Consider the following 18,618-nt stretch of genomic DNA (forward strand, 5'->3'; position numbering starts at 1 on the left):
CTGATGTAGCTGCTCACCCTTGTAATCAGATCATGCTTCTTGACAAACTTAGAACAAAAGAACTCAAATTAACTCTACAGCTTGAACTTGAACTTTTCATTGCAAAGGGCTTTTGTTAACTTCAATTACTTATGACAGTTCTTTTTAACAGATTCTGTGGCAAACTTCTCAAATTTACTCAGGATTTTTGAACTTTACTTGGTTCTCTAAGTCTGTCAAACAATTCAAATCAGTGACCCAATTGACCACTGGTCCCTTTTTGATAACTTCAATGAGCTCTATGTGCCATTCATTGTCTGTAGGAAATGGTGATTGCATTTTATGGTAATTAAACATTCTTACTTTGCTGAATGCAAACACTGGGTGGTTGATTAACATTAAATGTACAAATCTCCAATCTATAGCAACATTTTGATACTGCAGGTGCAGGCAAAGCTCAACCTCAGATTTTCCCACATATTAAGTGACTCATTAGGTCATCATAGTAAGGAAGCATATTATGGTTTATTAAAAATCTCATTAATTTCTAAACAAAAAATGCTCAATGGCCTCAATGATGTTTTATTTGGTCCCTTGTTATCTGAATATCCTTTTAAAAATAGTTTTCTAATCATAACCCTTGGTAAGCTAGAGTTATTCCATCTGCCATGCTCTCAAGTGTAAAGGATGCTTTAAAAGAACATTTATTCTGACATAAAAAATCTATTTTTTAACAATCTGGGGAATATATGGCAGAAATTGAAAAACTTAAAGGAAAACATGAATTTCTATTGAAAAAAGGTCTCATTTTCAAATCATAAAAAGGATTTTATTTTAATTAAATTTTTTAATTAATTTTTTTAATTTTAATTTAATATTTTAATTAAATATTTTTGAAGTTTTAAAAAACAGCTTTTTAAAATCTCTCATCAACTTTAGGAATTTTTTTAAGTCAAACTACAAAATGAGTTTTCAAATACATGAAGTTTTTAAAAAGCTCCTATGAGCTCCTTCAAAGAAAGAAAGCCTATTAAGTCAATATGTATTACTAGCTATTCCCCCCCAAAAAAAAGAGAGGAAGAGAAGAAATGGAGGGATTAGCCCAGTCATTAGCATGACAACTGTGTTAATAGAGCAGAAAGAATACCCCAAAAAAATATATATTAACTCACTTCTATGACAGGATCTCATTCAGTACTGATGTGTGGATATGCAACATGAATTAAATTAATAGTCTAATAACTTAGTGAGGACAAAGATAAACATAATTCTAACAGGGCTCTTACCTTGAGTTTTTCTGCATCAGTTCTTACTTTAAGGAGTTCTGTAATAGCATCTACAAAACCCTGGTGATGAAAATTACACATCTTTTCAATTTCTTTATCATGATTGCGGATACAAGCGTCTAGTTTTTCCATGAATTTCTGGTGTGCGTTTGGTTGGTCGTCATATACAGACCTGCGTATATTTAAAAGAAGAATTTAAATTATTTCCATCTTCCATTATTTCTCATTTAATAGTCTATTCCTATGCTACTGCTAAGCACTTTACCAAATGTCTGGATTTTTCAGATAATTTATTTGAATTTAGTGTTATAATACTATATTTTAAAATATGCTAAGTCCCTGGAATTTTCAATAAGTCAGTAACTTAAAATATCCAGCCCTATTTTTCAGCTGTCTACATTATAAGTCCTGATTCAGTTATTCCTCTTTCATAAAATGGAAATAAAAGAATAAGATCCCCTTTCTATAATGTCAGGCCTCCCTTTTCTTTCTTTCTTTCTTTCTTTTTTTTTTTGTTGCTTTTTAGGCAATTGGGGTTAAGTGACTTGCCCAGGGTCACACAGCTAGTAAGTGTCAAATGTTTGGTCTGAGGCTGGGGCTCTATCCACTGCACCACCTAGCTGCCCCCCTCCTCCCTTTTCTTTCAACTAGTTAAGTCTGAAGATACATATTTGTAAATATTGAGTGGAGAGTCTTTTGTGAAAAGTATCATAACTCCATTAGTACATTTTGCATTAGATATCATTTAGTAAAATATATGTGAGAATATGGTACCCCAAAATTACAAAAAACCAAAAATGCTAAATTTCTTGAGTGCTATGAAAATTTTTATCCTGCAGCACGTAGGAACGCCACAATATGTACCACTAACCCAAACCTCAAAATTGATTTTCAAAAACATCATTATATATACCTTTGAAGTATACAAATTAATTCCTGTCTGGGCCCTACAAGAAGAACTGTGTTGATATTAGAAATGGTCATACAGTTAAACATAATGGCAATACAGTTAAAGTACAATTAAACATAGAGAGAAATGTTGCCTAAGTTAGGTGAGGAGCACATTTCACTGTAAATATACAGCTCTGCAAGCTAATTAATGCTGAACAAAGATGAAGATAGCTCTAACATCCTTGATCTTTTAGAAATTGTGGAAAAGTGATATACCAGAAGACTAGATATAGCAACATGCCCCTGGTTTTTAAAAACTGGGGTAGGGTAGATCCTAAAACAGGTAAGCTTTAATGTCACGAGTTGAGTCATTATGATCATTTTTTTTTAATCATCAAAGCTAGAGACCAATCTTCTGGTGCTATGTCTCTCCACATTTAAATCATTCTCAGACAACAGACACAGTCTGCCACTGGGCTCTTATAGAGCCTTTCCAGCTTGACACAATCAGTCAGAGCATATGCTCTGCTGACAGCTCCTGAAAACACAGAGATACTTCTAAATCAAGATATAGTATCAGAGAAAGAATTAAATGCAAAACAGTATCAAGCCCAACTATCAGTCATTCTGGAATAAGTTATCAAGCATATAGTCTGTTGACTATTTTTAAAAATATAGTGATTACTATTATGATTTATTAATAACAAGTAACTGTAAACTAGCCTGAATAGGGTTTAAGAGTGGTCAATCAAAGGAATGCAGCAGCAGCAGCAGTAACAAATCATGTATCTTTCAGCAAATTAAATGAGAAGCAAAATCACCCATGGTATCCTTATGGATAAAATAGTGAGACAGAACACTGGCATTGCACATGTGATTTCACTGGTAAGGAAACTCCCTCTACCAATGCTGGTTGATAATATCTTGCAATGTGTAATCTTAGAGACTGGCATGGAACACTGAAAAGTTAAGTGACTTGCCTAGGGTCACACAAATAGAATACATCATAAGTGAAACTTGAACATAGATCTTCCACACTATACCACAATGCTTAATGGGCTACATGAAAACTGGCACCCAAACCCAATCAACATTTGCCTGATAGCCCTCCACTAGAGATCTGACTCCTAAGTGGCAACACAGTTCTGTTTCTGTCCTGTTTAATGATTTGAATGTAGACACAGAAGGGACACTTTCAAATCTGTAGAAATCGACAAAAATACAAAATGGTACAGGACCAAAAGTAAAACCCCTTGGCAATCTACTTGAAATTTCCTTCCTGCTGACATTGATCCATTAATCAAATATTTTGCTGATTAAATTAATAAACTAACCACTGAGAATTGATTATAAAAATAAGTACTCAATCATCCTATAAAGAACAAAATGCTTTTATATGCACTGTCTCATTACATAGATGAGTCAAGTCAACAAGCATTTAAGTGTCTACTATGGGTCAAGCACTGTGGTAGGTGCTGGGAATATAAAAAGGGGCAAAAGACAGTCCCTGCTCTCAAGAAGCTCAATATAATGGAGACAATATACAAACCACTATGTACAAACAAGATATATTTATGATAAAGCAGAAATAATCAACAATGGGAAGACACTCACAGGTAGCTTCCACTTTTAACCAATTATTTTTGCTAACTAGGTGCTAAATTCAATTGTTTCTACTGGCTTAGGGAGAGTAGAGTGCCGGTAATATCCTCCAAGTTCTGATGTTTTGAGGTTGAGTTCCAGTTACTCTGACCTAGTTAGGGGTCTAGTTATGGTAAACTACAGAACTGGAAATGATATATATACCATCAGTCACAATCATATTATTAGGCAATCTTGCTTAAATGTTTTCAGGAAATATACTTTAGGAAGATTCGTTTGGTGAGCTGTAAAATTGTTTTTTCAAAACAAAATTTATAAATAAAAATAAAGACACAACTAATTAGTGACTAAGAACTAAAATCTAAGTCTTTTAACAGCTAGTCTAGTATTCTTTCCACCATTAACACAAATAATATTTTAAAGTGGCTAAATGTATTAGATGCGTAGCCTCTATTACCAAAACCTTTCCCTTACCATACTACTCCCCAAGCCAGTTTTTCCTGATGCTACTCTGACCCTATGATTATACACTACAAGTAAAGAATAACAGTAACTTATTGAAAGGAATGGAAACATGAAAGACTACTGATTGTTACAGCAGGTTTTGGTGATAATATATTCAGGACATTATTAAAACTCACTCTTGGTTAGGGCAACATTTTATATATATGTGTGTGTGTGTGTGTGTGTGTGTGTGTGTGTGTGTGTGTGTACATATGTATATGTATATATATGTGTGTGTGTACATATGTATATATATATGTGTGTACATATGTATATGTATTCATAAAGATGGGAAATATACATACATATATATATATGCACATACAGGATATGCCTATGTTAATTTTTACCACCATTAAATCCAAACACATCTGACATGTGAACATCATCTTGAAACATCTTGGAGAGCACCAGATTTATAACATGCAAGGAAAAAGTGAGGGGAGGCCTTGAACATATAAACTTAATTCATCATCCCAAAAGACAGATGGATATGGATGACTTAAAACTTGTTCTCCCTCAGAACTCACTCAAAGATGTTGGATTAGTGCTTCCCAGACAAGGTTATGTGAAAGAATATTAGTATCACTATATAATTTTACTTCCTTAAGATTTTGTACATTACTTTTGCTTTAAGATTTTTTTTTATTTTTGTTCAATCACTGATAATGGTTTGGTTTGGTTTTTTCAACCCTATGTCTTAATTTCATTAAAGAAACAAGACCAATAAATAGGTCTGTGGTGCTAGCCCAGAGAATAAGGAAAATCTCATGAAAAATAAGTCATATTCTATAAGTGATATCCCCCCCTTCCTCTGTGGTTGTTCATTTACAGCTATAAAGGCAAAGGATAACTGCTAGATCGAGTAGTCTATGGAAGGATGTGAGTACCTTAAATACTGGACAGTAAGGCAAACGTAGAGTCTAAAAGTACTCTGCAGTCAGAAGGAAATAGGCAGGAAGCAAATTTCAAGTAAACAGGCTAGAGTCGGCATCTAAAGGTTCAGACTAAACAGGAGGGGATGGGCAGGAAGTAGATTCCAGACAGCAACTCTGGGTTTAGAAAAAATAAATAGGGCCACACAAATGTTGTTTGATCCAAGGACTAAGGCTGACTGCATCTTTCAGGGTTTTATATATTCCGCTAGACAAGGATTCATAAGTACACGCTGCGAAAGTAGTGGCAACTGACAATGACAGAAGCTAAGCTTATTTCTACACAACCAATAAAAACCCAAGTCTCTTGATTCTCAGTCAAGTGGCTCTTTCCACCACACCAGGCTGCTACACAGATTCACTGGATAGACCAGGTATTACTCAGTAAATCTAACAGTCAGCTACTGAACAGCAGGCATTAGAGCAATTTAGAAAGCTGGTTGTTAGGGAAACACTGATTAGAAAATAAGACCATATGGAGGCATTAAAAAGAATGAATCTTAATCTTTTCTATTTCTTTTTTTTTCTGTGGGGGCCATGAGGACACAAGGATAAAGTGGAAAGGCCTATCCCCTGAGAGATTACACACAAACAGTTTATAAGTATATTCTAGAAGTGAAAGATGAAAACCCTTGCTCTGGCTTTTGGTATAAAGTTGCTATGAAACCGAGTTAAATGAAATATACTCCCCAAAGAGCTCTGGGCTATTAAGAAAAAAATGCTAAACCTAAGTTAGAAGGTCACATTCATTCTCCATCTTAAGAAAGGCCGGGATTAGACTAAAAAGTAATTTAAAACAGTTAATGAGTAAGTAGCTACATATTAGGATTTCTTTAAATCTTGCTCTAAAACTGTTGTTCAGTCGTGTCTGACTCTTCATGACCCTATCTGGGGTTTTCTTGGCAAGGATACTGGAATGGTTTGCCGTTTCCTTCTCCAGGCCATCCTTCAAATTATCAAATTCCTTGACTAAAATGTCTATACTCCTTGACCCAAAGCATCCCACTGTAGTCCCAAGGAAGGCAAAAATAGAAATGTCCCCTATACACCAAAATATTTGTAGCAGCACTTTTTGTGATAGTGAAAAAGTGGGGAAAAAACAGATGTCATCTCAAACTGCATTACAAAAGCAGTAAGCATCAAAACTATGTAGTAGTGGCTAAGAAATAGAGTGGTAGATTAGTGGAATAGATTAGGTACACAATACACGGTAGTAAATGACTATAAAAACATAGCATTTGATAACCTAAAGATCAAAGCTTTTGGGACAGGAACTCACTATGACAAAAAATGCTGGGAAAACTGCAAAGTGGTTAGGCAGAAACTAGGCATAAACCAACATCTCACTCCATATACCAAGAAACGGCCAAAATGGGTACATGATTTAGACATAAGGGGTGATATAGTAAATTGGGGAAACACAGAAAATTTTGCTTGTCAGACACATGGATAAGGGAAGAGTTTATGACCAAACAAGAGATAGAGAGCATTTTTCAGTTGCCATTCAGTCACTTTTCAGTTGTGTCCGACCCTTCATGGCCTCATTTTGGGGTTTTCTTGGCAAAGATATTGGAGCAGTTTCCTATTTCTTTGTCCAGATCATTTTACAGATGAGAAACTGAGGTAAATGGGGTAAAGTGATGAAGTGTCTGAGGCCAGATTTGAATTATGGGGTGTAAAATAGATAATTTTGATTACATTAAATTTAAAAGGTTTTTTACACAAACAAAACTATTACAGCCAAGATTTGAAGGGAAATAGGAAACTGCAGGAAAAAAAGTTTTTACTGCAAGTTTCTCAGATAAAGGCCTCATTTCTCAAATATATAGAGAACTGAGTCAAATTTATAATACAAGTCATTCCCCAGTTGATGAATAGTCAAAGCATATGAACAGGCAGTTTTCTGAAGAAGAAATCTAAAGTATCATCATTTGAAAAAATGCTCTAAATCACCATTGATCAGAAAAATACAAATTTAAGCAACTCTGAGGTCCACCTCCACCTATCAGATTGGCTAATTTGACAGAAAAGAAAAATGACAAATGCATTGTTGGTAGAAGTGTGAACTAGACCAACTATCAATTTGGAACTATGCCTAAATGACTATAAAACTATGTACATCTTTTACCCCAACAATACCACTACAAGATCTGTATCCCAAAGAGATCGAAGAAAAAGGAAAAGGCTGTATTTGTACAAAAATATTTATAGCAGCTCTTTTTGTAGTGGCTAAGAATTGGGAAATGAGGGAATGTCCATCAATTAGGGAACGGCTAAACAAGTTGTGGTATATGTTTGTGATAGAATATTATTGTGCTAAATGACAGGCAGGATGATTTCAGAAAATCCTGCAAAGACATAAACTAATGCAAAGAAAAGCGAGCAGAACCAGAAACAGCAATATTGTATGATGATAAATTGTGAATGACTTAGCGATTCCGAGCAATACAATGAGCCAAGACAATTCTGAAGGACTTATAATGAAAAATGCTATCCACCTCCAGAGAAAGAACTGATGGAATCTGAGTGCAGATTGAAGAATGCTTTTTTTTTTTTACTTTATTTTTGGGGGCTTTTCTTGGGTTCTTTTTCTCTGTTTCCTTTTGCAAAATGGCTGATATGGAAACATGTTTTGCAGGATTTCACATGTAAAACCCGTATCAAATTGCTTGCCTTCTGAAAGATGGGGGAGGGGAGAAAGAAAGGGAAAGAATTTAAAACTCAAAATTTTTAAAAACAAAAATTTTATGCATAATTGAGAAAAAATAAGAAAGAAGAAAAGAAAAATACAGATGTCCATCAACTGAGGAACAACTAAACAAACTGTGACACATAAATGTCACAGAATATTACTGTGCAAAAAGAAATTATTATAATACATAATAACACCTATCATTTATATAATGCTTGCTATGGGCCAGGCACTGTGCTGAGTACCTTACAATTGCCTCATTTGATCTCATTTGATCCTCACAACAGCCCTGAGAGATAGTTGCTATTTCTGCCCTCATTTTACAGATGAGGAAAACTGAGGCAAATGAAGGTTAAGTGACTTGACCAAAGTCACAGAGCTAGTAAGTGTCTGGGGTCATATTTGAAATCAGGTCTTCCTGATTCCAGGCCCAGCACTCTAACCACTGCACCACCTACCTGAACATAAAGAACACATGAAAACAAGGGAAGACTATGAACTGATGCAAAGTAAAAGAAGCAGAACTAGCAAAACAAAATGTATAATTACAATAATATAAATGGAAAGAATTTTTTAAAACCCACAAAACTGAATACTATACAAATATATGACCAAATCTGACCCTAAATAAAGAATGAAGAAATACACTAGCTTCTCTTCTCCATAGAGTGGAATACTGTGGATATAGAATATTGCATTTTCTGTCAGATTTGCTTGATTGACTGGTTTTGCTGAACTGCTTTTTTCCCCTTTTTCAGGTTAATTCTTTATAAAAAAGAGATGCTTTCTTAGAAATGAAGATAATATAACAATAAAAGATAAACTCAAAATATACCATATAAAAACATTTGTTTTGGCAATTTAGTAACAAAATCATGGGAAAGGGGGCAGAAGATTCTATGAAGGAGTTTTTAGATTGTCTAAAAACACTAATTTAATGGTAAGTTCATAATATTATGATACATGAATACTATTATGCTGTAAGAAATGAAGAGATGATTTCAGAGAAACCTGGGAAGATTTGTATGAACTTACACAAGTGAAATGAGCAGAACCACTAGAACAGTTAATACTATAACTGTAATATTTAAAAAAACAACAGTTTTGAAAGATTTAAGAACTCTGATCAATACAATGATCAACCAAAAATTTTTTTAGTATTGTTCTCCCAGTTCCTGTTCTCCCCTTTCTTGATCCTTTACTACTTCTCTTCCAGACTGTCAGTATACCAATGGTGAAGAATGGACTCGCCTCCTGATATGGAAATTTGTTTTGCTTAACTATGAATGTTACAAGGGGTTTTATTCTTCTCCTATTTCCCTCACACTGGATGGATGGTAGGATTAGAAAGAGAAAAAAATAAATCCTTGATAATTTTTTTTAAAAATTAATTCAAAAAACAATAAAATGTTGTAGTACTATCTTTTTTTCTTTTTTCTTTTTTCTTTTTTTTGCTTTTTGGTGAAGCAATCAGGGTTAACTGACTTGCCCAGATAGTAAGTGTCAAGTGTCTGAGGCCGGATTTGAACTCAGGTTCTGCTGACTCCAAGGTCAAAGCTCTACCCATTGTGCTACCTAGCTGCCCCTAGCACTATTTTTTTTTAAATTATGGAGAATGAGTGAGAAAAATATCCTACGCAGAATTCAAATCTTCAATAAAAGTGCCCAGGAAGGAGCTTGCATTCTGTTAGAGAAATACAACATGTTCACAACTAAATGCAGAATATGCACAAAATAAATATACAGTGACTGGAGGGAGGAAGTATGTACTAACAACTGAGGAAATTAGGAAAAGCCTCATGAAGGAGGTGGCACTTAAGTTGAATCTGGAGCCATTGGGTTCAAGAAGCAGAAGTGAGAAGAGAAAATACTCTAGGCAAGGAAGACTGTCTGGGCAAAGGGACCAATAGAAAATGCAATGTCCTATATAAAGAACAGAAAGTAGGCCATTTTGGCTGTAGACCAGACTATATGATGGGATGTAATGCACACATAGCTTAGAAACACAGCCTGGAGCCAGAATGTGAAAAACTTTAAATGCTAAAGGGTCACAAAGCAATGAAAGGCACTAAAGTTTCTTAAGCAAAAGAGTGGCATGGTTTAGAAAGACAAAGTTAATAGCTATGTGAAAAGTGGACTGGAGGAGAGAAAAGGTAGGGAGAATAATGAAGAGCCTATTGCAAAGACCCTGCAGAGCAGGGTCTCAGTTCCAAGAAGCTGACACTGAACCTTACTCTCACCTGAACTGGTCAAAAGAAGGAAAAATACACACACAAATAGAGAGTTAGGTACATAAATACATTTCACTGCACAGAGAAATAGGAAGGGAAAGGGAGAAGTGGGGAAGAGGACTTTGAGTGAGGGTAGATTAAAGGAGAGATTTGTCCTAATTTCTACAATAAACAAACGCTAATTAAGAATGCACAAAAAATATTTATAGCTCTTTTTAGGTAGCAAAGAATGGGAATTTGAGGGCATACCAATAAACTGGAAAATGGCTGAAAAAGTTATGGTATATAAATGTGATAGAATACTATTGTGCTAATCTCTTATCAGCATTATGATCAACCATTATTCCAGAAGTCTAATGATGAAACATGCTACCAATCTGGAACTATGCCCAAAGGGCAATAAAACTATGCATACCCTTTGATCCAGCAACACCACTACTAGGTCTATATCCCAAAGAGATCATGAAAAAAAAAAAAGGAAAAGGACCCACATGTACAAAAACATTTATAGCAGCTCTTTTTGTGGTGGCAAAGAATTGGAAATTGAGGGGATGTCCATCAATTGGGGAAAGGCTAAACAAGCTGTGTTATATGAATGTAATAGAATACTACTGTACTATTAAAAATGATGAGTAGGCAAATTTCACAAAAACCTGGAAAGACTTACATGAACTGATGCTGAGTGAAGTGAGCAGAATTAGAAGAACATTATACACAGTACAACTTCAATAGACTTAGCTCTTCTCAGCAATACAATGATCTAAAACAATTCCAAATGCCATTCACATCCAGAGAAAGAACTACGGAGTGTGAATGCACATCGAAACATACTACTTTCTCTTTTTTTTTGTTTTTTTTCTTGTGGTTTTTCCCTTTTGTTCTGATTCTTCTTTCAAAACATGACTAACGTGGAAATATGTTTAATATGATTGTACATGTATAGCTTATATCAGACTGCTCACTGTCTTGGGGAGCAGGGAGTGGAAAAAGGAGGGAGAAAAAAATGGAACTCAAAATCCTACGAAAGTGAATGTTAAAACTGTCTTTATGTGTAATTGGAAAAAATAAAATACTATTAAATGGGGGGGAAAGAAACATGCTACCTCCCTCATGATGGAGAGGTTAAGGGCTGAGAATGCAAAATGAGCCAATGCAGAAATTCGTTTTAATTGACTATACATGCTTTAATGAATCTTGTTTTTCTTGTGTTCTCAATTATTGGGAGGGTAAAAAATGGGTGAAAAGATTTTATCTGATTAAAACAAAATATTTTAATGGAAAAAGTAACACAATACTTCAAAAGAAGAAAGTGTGAGATAATGAAGAGTCAAGGATGACTACTAGATTGCAAACAGGGTGACTGGAAGAATGGTGTTCTTGTAAGAAATACAGAAGTCAGGAGGAAATAAAAGGAATTCTGTTTTGGACATCTTAAGTTTGAGGTGACTACAGAATATCCAAGGGTAGATGCCCAGCAGGCAAGTGGAAATGCACAACTGGAATTCAGGAAAGAAAAGATGACTAGATATGTAGACTTGAGGCTAACTAGCATATAAATTCCATGGAGCTGATAAGATCATCAACAGAGAACAGAGACATAAGAGGGCAGGGTCCAGGTCAGTTATATACCCACATATACCTGTGAGACTTGGATTATCCTGCCAAGGAAACCTCAAAGGTTTAGAAAGTTAGGAAGAGAACCATGATAGACCAATGTCATGAAAACCCAGTGAGGAGATAGTACATGGCAGAGGTAGAGGGAGGTTAAAAAATTAGTATCAGATGCTTCCGAGAGGCCAAGAATGATGATGATTGAGAAAACACCATTTGATTTAGCAATAAAGAGCTCACTGGTGATTTCTGGACAGGGCAGTTAGTTACACCGTAGGGCTAAGATCAAAAGCAAAATTATAAGGGGATGAAAAGTGAGTAAGAAATAAGAAAGTGGCAAAAACTAGCTTTTTCTAGGAGTTTTATTGAAAAAAAGGGAGATATAGGCAGTAGCTTGAGGGAATAGTAGAGTCAAGTGAAGATTTGTTAAGGGTGTGAAAGATCTGGGCATGTTTGTAGAAAGCAGGGAATGAGTGTCTTGGAGCTCATTGGGCTCTTTGCATACACATTTCTTGCATTTAGTTTAAGTTCTCCTAGTAGATTACAAGTTTCACATAGGCAGAGAATTTTCTAAACTTTGTATCTCACAGGCCACCTAATAGACCTCTGCCTATGGGAAGTACTTAATAGATTTCTACTAAACTGAATTGAAAGTGAAATAAAAACCAATGTCTATTCAATTTAAGTAAGCATACTTGAGCTATTTGCAGCAATTCAGAGTTCAAATGTATCCATATATTCCTTTAAACAATAGAGATCACAGCAGAACCACAAGAACACTACACACAGTAACAGCAGCATTATGCAATGACTAACTTTGATGCTTATCTCTTCTTAGCAGCAAGGGTCTAAGATAACTCCAAAAGGCTCATGATAGAAAATGCTGTCCACATCCAGAAAAAGAACTGTGGAGTCTGAATGCAGATCAAAGCATATTATTTGCTTTCTCTCTTTTCTTTTTTTTCTTTCTTCTTTCTCATGGTTTTTCCCATTGGTTCTAATTCTTCTTTACAACATAACTAATGTGAAAACAGGTCTAAAATGAATGTATATGTTGAGCCTATATAAATTTACATGCCATCTTGGGGTGCATGGAGGGAAGAGATGGGGAGAAAATTTGGAAATCAAAATCTTATGGAAGTGAATGTTGAAAACTAAAAATTAAAAAAAAAAAAACAACGGAGATCACAATCCAACTATTCCTGACTATTTAATGCAACTCTTTGACCAGGTCCACCATAAGTTCACCACAAGTTGTCCATCCAACATGTTGGAAGCTTTTCCTTGATTTCTCAACACATCAACTATTCCTTGCTTTTGACATATGGCCAACCTAACTCCTTTTTCACTCATGTGTTTCTTTTTTTACAACATCCATGCAACTCTCCATTGCTATTTGAGTGACGTTCTAATTTCAAATCTTCACAGTCTGTAGTGGTAAGTGGAAACTTACAGTCATACAATAACACTAGAAGAATACTGATATTAAAAAGATAGATGTTTCAAGGAGAAACTCTTTTCACCATAAGGGCAATAGAGGAACCGCTTTTGGGCTCTAACATTACAGCAACTGATTTGCTTAGAAAGAAGACAGTAGTGGCAATGAAGTCAATGAAGATGGGGAAAGTAGCTGGACTAGAACAACTGTTGTACACAGAGGGGGTAAATGTACACAAAGGAAATCCTACTGGTAGTGGCATAATTTTGAGGTTGCTAAGAGACTGATTCTCATAGTATTTGGAAGATTTAAAATGATAAGCATATAAAAAAGTCTTAGACCATATTACTCCAAAAAGGCAACCAAGAGATCATTAAAAACTACTAAATCATCTGTCTACTTTCCAATCTGTATTATATTTTTGTAAGAATAATCAACATGTGCACTGAAAGCATCCTTGATGAGGTTATTAGGAAAGAACCAAGCAGGTTTTTATAATTGATATAACATATTAGACAACATCTTTACTATTTAAAGCAAATAATAAAATTAAAAGAGGTATCTGTTTCTAGTCAATAGCATTATTCTACTTTATACAAAATAAAATATTTTAATCAAAAGAAGAACAAAATCCTGGACTATGTCTTGCCACACATTTGCTAAATCATCTATAAGGTCCAGCAGAAGGATCCCTACTCTTTTGTGTATAATGGACACCATCTAGTGGAAATGAAAAGAATATCATTTTGATGAACACTAATGATTTCAAGTTAAAAAGTTAAAAATTAGTTTATCTAAAATTGAAATTTTCTTTACAAATATCCTTTAAATCAAAGCTCTTAAATGGAAAAAAAATGTTCTATTGGGCAGTAACTGTAGGAGCAGTTTAGAGAAAAGATTTGGGTTAAATATTAGACAACCAATACAGGAAAATTTGATATACCACTTGCTCAAAAATGTTAGCAATGAAGACAGGGCTATATTTCTGATTTCACTGACATACAGAGCTCCCAGATAAATTCATTCCATCAGAACAGGTCCCCATTTTCTCTTCAACTTTAATCTTAGAGAACTGTCTACAGAACTAAGTTAAGTGGCTTGCCCAGTGTCACAGTCAGTATATATCAAAGGTTGGACTTGAACTCAGGTCTTAGTTTAAGGCCCATTCCCTATCAAATTGCACCATGCTGGCTCTCAAAGTTAAATAAAGGAAAGAAATAAGACAGCAGTAAGAAGAGGTCAAATGGGTCAAATTTTATTTCAAAGTGGAGGAAACCTGTTCATGTTTAATGGTATAGGAGAAAATGGGAATAGAGTTTGAAATGAAGATAACCTCATTTTTAAATATATTGATATCTTTTGTCTTTATGTCATATTCATTTCCCAGTATATTCCTCCCCCTACTTTACTCCATATAGTCATCCCATAATAAAGAATAAAAAAGAAAGGGGGGGATGGGGAGGAAAGCAGTTAAGGTAAATGGAGCAGCATATCAATCAAGTCCTATATGCACAATTCCAAAATCACATCCATAGTCCCTGCCACCAACCTCTATAAGGAATGAAGAGGTATATTTTCTTATCTCTTCTTCCAAGTCAAACATTGAGTTTCAATTTTGTTATTGTTCTTTCCTTTACATTACTATAGTCATTATGTATATTGCTTTCCTGCTTCTGCTTAATTCATTTTTCATCATAAGACTATTAGTATTATAAAAGTAAAGCTAGAAGGAACCTCAGAGGCCACCTAGACTAACCCTCTCATTCTACAGATGGAAACAGAGGTCCAAAGAGGTTAAGTGTCTCACCAAAAGGTCACAAGGATAGTAAGCATCTATTCATGTAAGTCTTCCCATGCTTCCCTATATTCTTAACATTCATTATTTCTTATAGCACTGTAATATTCCAACACATTCATATATCATAATTTGTTCAGCCATTCCCAGATCAGTGGGCATCTGTTCTGTCTCCAATTCTTTGCCACTACAAAGAAGGAGTCCAAAAGTATATGGGACTTTTCTATCTCTGATCTCCTAGCAGTGGGATCTCTGAGTCAAAAGGTAGGAATATTTTAGTCACTTTTTTTCATAATTCCAAATCAGTTTCCATTATGGCTGGACCAATTCACAACTCTACTAATCAAGTACCATGGTGTCTTATACCAACAGAACCTAGCTTTGCCCATAGCAGAAGCCCAATTAAATATGTTTACATGATCTTACTTTTTTATAACATTTCTAACCCCCTAAATCACTGCTGGGTCTTTTTATTTAAGTAAACAAAATTGCATTTTTGTAATACCATCACATTTCAAATTTAAAATACTTAGCTTCTTGGCACTTATGGTTAACAAGGCAATGAAGACAAACTCACAAAGTTTAAAAGTACTTTTTAGACCTCAACAACAGGCAAATTTCTTACACCTGTAGAAATGTGTGGAAATTGGGACTTCTCAGTTGTGTTCTGGTATCTTGCAAGATATTATTTGAGTATGCTTAATATAGTATACTCATAATATCAAAAACTCTATTGTGTTTTTAATTAACTGTTTCCATAGCTATATTGCCATTAACTTCTAGCACACTAACCCTTTCTTCCACTAGTTACTTCTTTTTTCTTCTTCTTTCCTTTTCTTCATGATGGATTTTTCACCTACAGCTAAAATTCCACCCAAGAAGCCTTTCCTAGTCCCCCTTGATGTTAGTGCCTACCCTCTGACATTACCTCCAATTTTCCATGCAGGAATTCGTTCTGCCTTTCAATATATTCCAGTGGTTAGCACAGCACCAGGCATAGAGGAAGCACTTAATAAGTATTTCTTCTTGTTGCTCCTGTTGTTGCTTTGTTCAAAAGAAACAGATCTAATTGAAGGGAATCAGAGCAGTACCATACATAATGTACCCTTCTTTACAATGCATACCTACCTATCAAAATTTTTGCCTATTTACTAAAGCTGGAACTCTAGGTAAGTACTCATTTATGTCCTAACAAGGGAGAACTAGGGTGGTACTGAAATGAGCAATGCCTCTAATATCAAGGATAGGGATTGGACTTGTGATTCCATTGGTATAGTGAACTCCCAGATAAGAAACTTTCTCTTACCAATGAAGGTTGGAATTCTCTCCAACTTATAGTCTTAGAAAGCCACCTAGAGACTGATAGGTTAAGTAACTTGCCCAGCATCACAAAGCTAGTATGTGTCAGAAGCAGGACTTGAACCTAGGTCTTCATTGTTCCAAGGTTGGATCTCTATGTACTCTACCACATAACTTTTAATATTACTTCCTATAAATGTAAATATTGTGAATACTGGAAAATTTTACTTTCCATGGCATGTAAATGTATTTATTTTGTGACGAGTTAAATCATGTGCTTATGCCTCACTTTGCAATGCCTTCAATGCATTGTAATATATAGAGTATACCTCTATGCCTACAGTTCACGGTAACATACAAGGGCATAATTTTCAAACTGTGTAGAAAATATATAAATGTCCTTTCCTGGCTTTGTCACATCTATACAGAAATACTATCAACCTGAAAATGGAAAGATAGTGAAGACCAGTGGTGTCAAACATAAATAGAAAAGATCTCTGCAGGCTGCATATTAATTCAGAAAACCACTAATTAACATTATTTTTGTTTCACCATATTTTTCTTTATTTTGTTAAACACTCCCCAATTACATTTTAATCTAGTTATGTCACACTTAGGAGTTTAGAGTATTTGAATAAAGATAAGCAGAGGGAGAAAGAGATGTGATAATATAGGAGTCTAATGAAGACCACTCTGGGGATATGCACAGAGGCAGGGTATATAATACTAATCCTTCTTCCACGTGGCAACCTTTCAAATACTTGAAGGAAACTATCTTGCTGCTAAGTCTTTCCTTTACCACATTAAACATCCTTAGTTTCTTCAGTAGACCTTCATATGAAATGGTTTCCAGTCCCATTAGCATCCTGATCACTGTCCTCTCAACCCAGGTAAGTTTGTTCATAACGTTCCTAATAATAATCTTACTGGTTATGCTTCTACTCTGACACATGGCCTCTCACTGAATTGAAATGAGGACTGTACCTAATAAAGAAAACATGACCACTAGATGGCGCCTCTTAGCTTGAGGTTAACTTCTTGAAAACCAAGTATTTGTTTCTTTGGACCTCATATTGAGAGAATTAGGTACTATGCTTACATAGATCCACCATCTCATAGGTATGTGTAGTCATCATTGGTGCATATTAGAACCTCTCTACTCTTTCCAAGCCTATGTAACTCATTTCAATGTCTTTCTTTAACTCCTCCATCAAAGATTCACATAAAACTCTAGAGACTTTCCTCTAATTCTTTTAGTAGTGCAAAGGTACCTCTTCAGTACTCAAAAGAAAACATAAATTAAGATGTTATTTTCTTGCGCTTTTGAACTTGTTTCACCAGTTGGTTTCTTTTATCAATGGTCAAAAACAGCACAAGATTACAAATGATACAGAATTACAAAACAGATACCATAGAAATTCCCCAAAAGTTACAACAAAGCTTTTATTCCTGTGGTAAGTATAAACAACCTCTGATAATTGTTACAAGGTCTACTTTTGTATAAAGACAGTGGAAAGTAAATTTTTTAAGAATGTTAGTGTTTAAACTTACAAGTACATGAACATACTGTTAAACTACGCAAAACAGCACAGGCCTAAGACCTAAAACAAATTTTAAATGAATTTCAAATCTATATTAATGATATATACCAATATCTTATACCATATACCAAGATAAAATCAAAATGGGTACTTGATTTACACATAAGGTATTATACCATAAGCAAATTAAGACAGCAAGGAATAGCTTACCTAGTTTTGCTAGAGAAGGGAAGAATTTATGACCAGATAACAGACAGACAGCTATGAGATGTAAAATGGACAATTTTTTACTAAATTAACGTTTTTTGCACAAACAAAACCAATGCAACCAAGAGTAGAAGGAAAGCAGAAAGCTAGGAAACAAGTCTTACAGCAAGGATCCCTGATAAAGGCCTCATATCTCAAATATATAGAGAACTTGGTCAAATTTAAAGAATGAGTCATTCCCCAATTGATAAATGGTCAAAAGATATGAACAGGCAGTTTTCAGAGGAAGAAATCAAAGCTACATATAAACATATGAAAAAAATGCTCTAAATCACTATTGATCAGAGAAATGCAAATTAAAACAACCCCAAACCTACCAGATTAGCTAATATAACAGAAAAGGAAAATGATAAATGTTGGAGTGGGTGTTGAAAAATTGGGATACTAATGCACTGTTGGTGGAGATGTGAACTGATCCAACCATTCTGAAGAGCAATTTGCAACTATGCTAAAAAGGCCATAAAACTATGAATACTCTTTGATCCAGCAATACCATTTCTATATCCCAAAGACATTAAAAATGGAGGGGGGGGTTTCTATTTGTACA

General features: G+C 34.8%; 1 protein-coding gene across 1 annotated transcript in view; it reads right to left on the reverse strand.

Annotated features, from left to right (window-relative positions):
* The window catches only part of EXOC6 (exocyst complex component 6), a 210,049-nt gene that overhangs the window by 162,798 nt on the left and 28,633 nt on the right, over window positions 1–18,618 (reverse strand). The window contains 1 exon segment of the mRNA XM_020964121.2: window positions 1,266–1,437. Within this exon segment, the coding sequence (XP_020819780.1) occupies window positions 1,266–1,437 (172 nt within the window).

The sequence above is a fragment of the Phascolarctos cinereus genome, unplaced genomic scaffold (genome assembly GCF_003287225.1).
Source record: "Phascolarctos cinereus isolate Bilbo 61053 unplaced genomic scaffold, phaCin_HiC Scaffold_3;HRSCAF=262, whole genome shotgun sequence".
Lineage (NCBI taxonomy): Eukaryota > Metazoa > Chordata > Mammalia > Diprotodontia > Phascolarctidae > Phascolarctos > Phascolarctos cinereus.